At 35.5% G+C, this 1,607-nt stretch overlaps 1 protein-coding gene across 1 annotated transcript; it reads left to right on the top strand.

The window, feature by feature from the left end:
- Positions 1-827: 827 nt before the first annotated feature.
- LOC126888619 (uncharacterized) lies at positions 828-1,274 on the top strand. The gene has a single exon (XM_050656975.1). It carries the CDS (start codon positions 828-830, stop codon positions 1,272-1,274), a length of 447 nt encoding a protein of 148 aa, XP_050512932.1.
- Positions 1,275-1,607: the final 333 nt, after the last annotated feature.

The following is a 1,607-nucleotide window of genomic DNA, read 5'->3' as shown; positions in this document are numbered from 1 at the left end:
CTATTGCGCCGCCTATGTTTTACAAACGGCGCCGACAATCGGTGTCGAATTTTGTTTTTATACTGGTCCAACTGACATCGTAAGAACAGTACATCCCATCAAATATTTATTGGACATTGATGTTATTTAAAATCATCAATAATTTACATGCTGCTTGGAAATTTGTTATCGCTCGGACTGTCGATGGGTGTGTATTACATGTCATGTAGAGATAAGAAACGCTGTTTAAGAAGTCTTGAGTCATACCAGTGCTGTTACAGCTAAATATTTGCGCTGATTGACTTCGGATATTCAATCAACGATATTTGTTTAGTATTTTACAATATAAATATGGCCTGCAATATGGCCTCTTGGCGACCATTTGAAAATGAGGAAAATATTAACCCAGAATCGAGTTGTGTTGAAAGCAGTTTAGAGTTTAAAAACAAAGACCTACATGTGCAGTGTCAACGTTGTTTTCAACATATACGAGTGCTTAGAAAAAAGAAAATGATCAAAACTCCGATAGAACTATTCTAAATAAAATAAGTGAACTTACCAAACTATCAGCATCGACAATTTATCGTATAAGGGAAGGAAACGTTATAAATCACGGTTTAAAACGAATACGAACGAATCAAAAATTCAGAAAAATAGACGATGTCGATAAAAATATTCGAAAGACTGTGTATAATTTCTACAAGGAAAACAAGGTGCCTACATTACATATGATCCAATATGCACTAATAGAATATCCTAGTTATGCTTACAAATGTTTAGCAACATTGCGAAACATTTTGATAGACTGTGGGTTTAGATATAAGAAAATAAATGACAGAATGGTAATAATGGAGTGGCAGCGAATAGTCCAACTTAGGCAGGAATATTTACGCAAAATCAAAGAATATCGACAGTCTAACAGATTAATAATATATCTAGACGATACCTGGTTTGACACACATGACGTCGTTAAGTATGGTTGGGTAGATAACTCTCAGAGCTGCAGTTTAAATACACCATGTTCAAGGGGGAAACGTATAATAATCTTGCATGCAGGTAGTGAACAGGGATTTGTACGAAATGCATTGTTACTGTCTGCCAAAAACATCAACGAATCATCTGCCGATTATCATGAAGACATGACCGCTCATTTGTTTGAAAAATGGTTTAAGGAACAACTTCTACCTAATATTTCGCCCAATTCTGTAATTGTCATGGACAATATGAACTACGTAAGACACAAGGACACACCATTTTACGCTTGCCACCTTATTACTGAATTTTTAATCCCATAGAAATGATTTGGGGCATAATAAAGTCGCGCTTAAGGAAATGCAATCAACCACCGACATTGAGCGCAGTGCTGCTAGACAAGATACGCCAAGTAGTCAACGAGTTCGATAGTGACATTTGGAAGAATTGCATTTCCCATGTTATCGATAAAGAAAATGAATACCTCATAATGGATCGTACAATCGCCCCAATTGTTATTCAACCTAATTTGGGCACTGACTCTAGTTCTGATGATCACAATTCTGGTTAAAGGTATAATAAATAGGTATGTATAGTGTAAGTAAAATATTTAGTGAAATGCTTTAAGTAACGGTTCGTTTAAGTAACATCCGTTT

Source organism: Diabrotica virgifera, chromosome 7, assembly GCF_917563875.1.
Source record: "Diabrotica virgifera virgifera chromosome 7, PGI_DIABVI_V3a".
Classification (NCBI taxonomy): domain Eukaryota; kingdom Metazoa; phylum Arthropoda; class Insecta; order Coleoptera; family Chrysomelidae; genus Diabrotica; species Diabrotica virgifera.
Note: the sequence above shows the minus strand (reverse complement) of the source record. Positions and strands in the feature narration are given on the sequence as shown.

Bases quoted from the DNA above. Each gene is read 5' to 3' on its own strand.
- LOC126888619 (XM_050656975.1), top strand. From the start codon at position 828: ATGGAGTGGCAGCGAATAGTCCAACTTAGGCAGGAATATTTACGCAAA.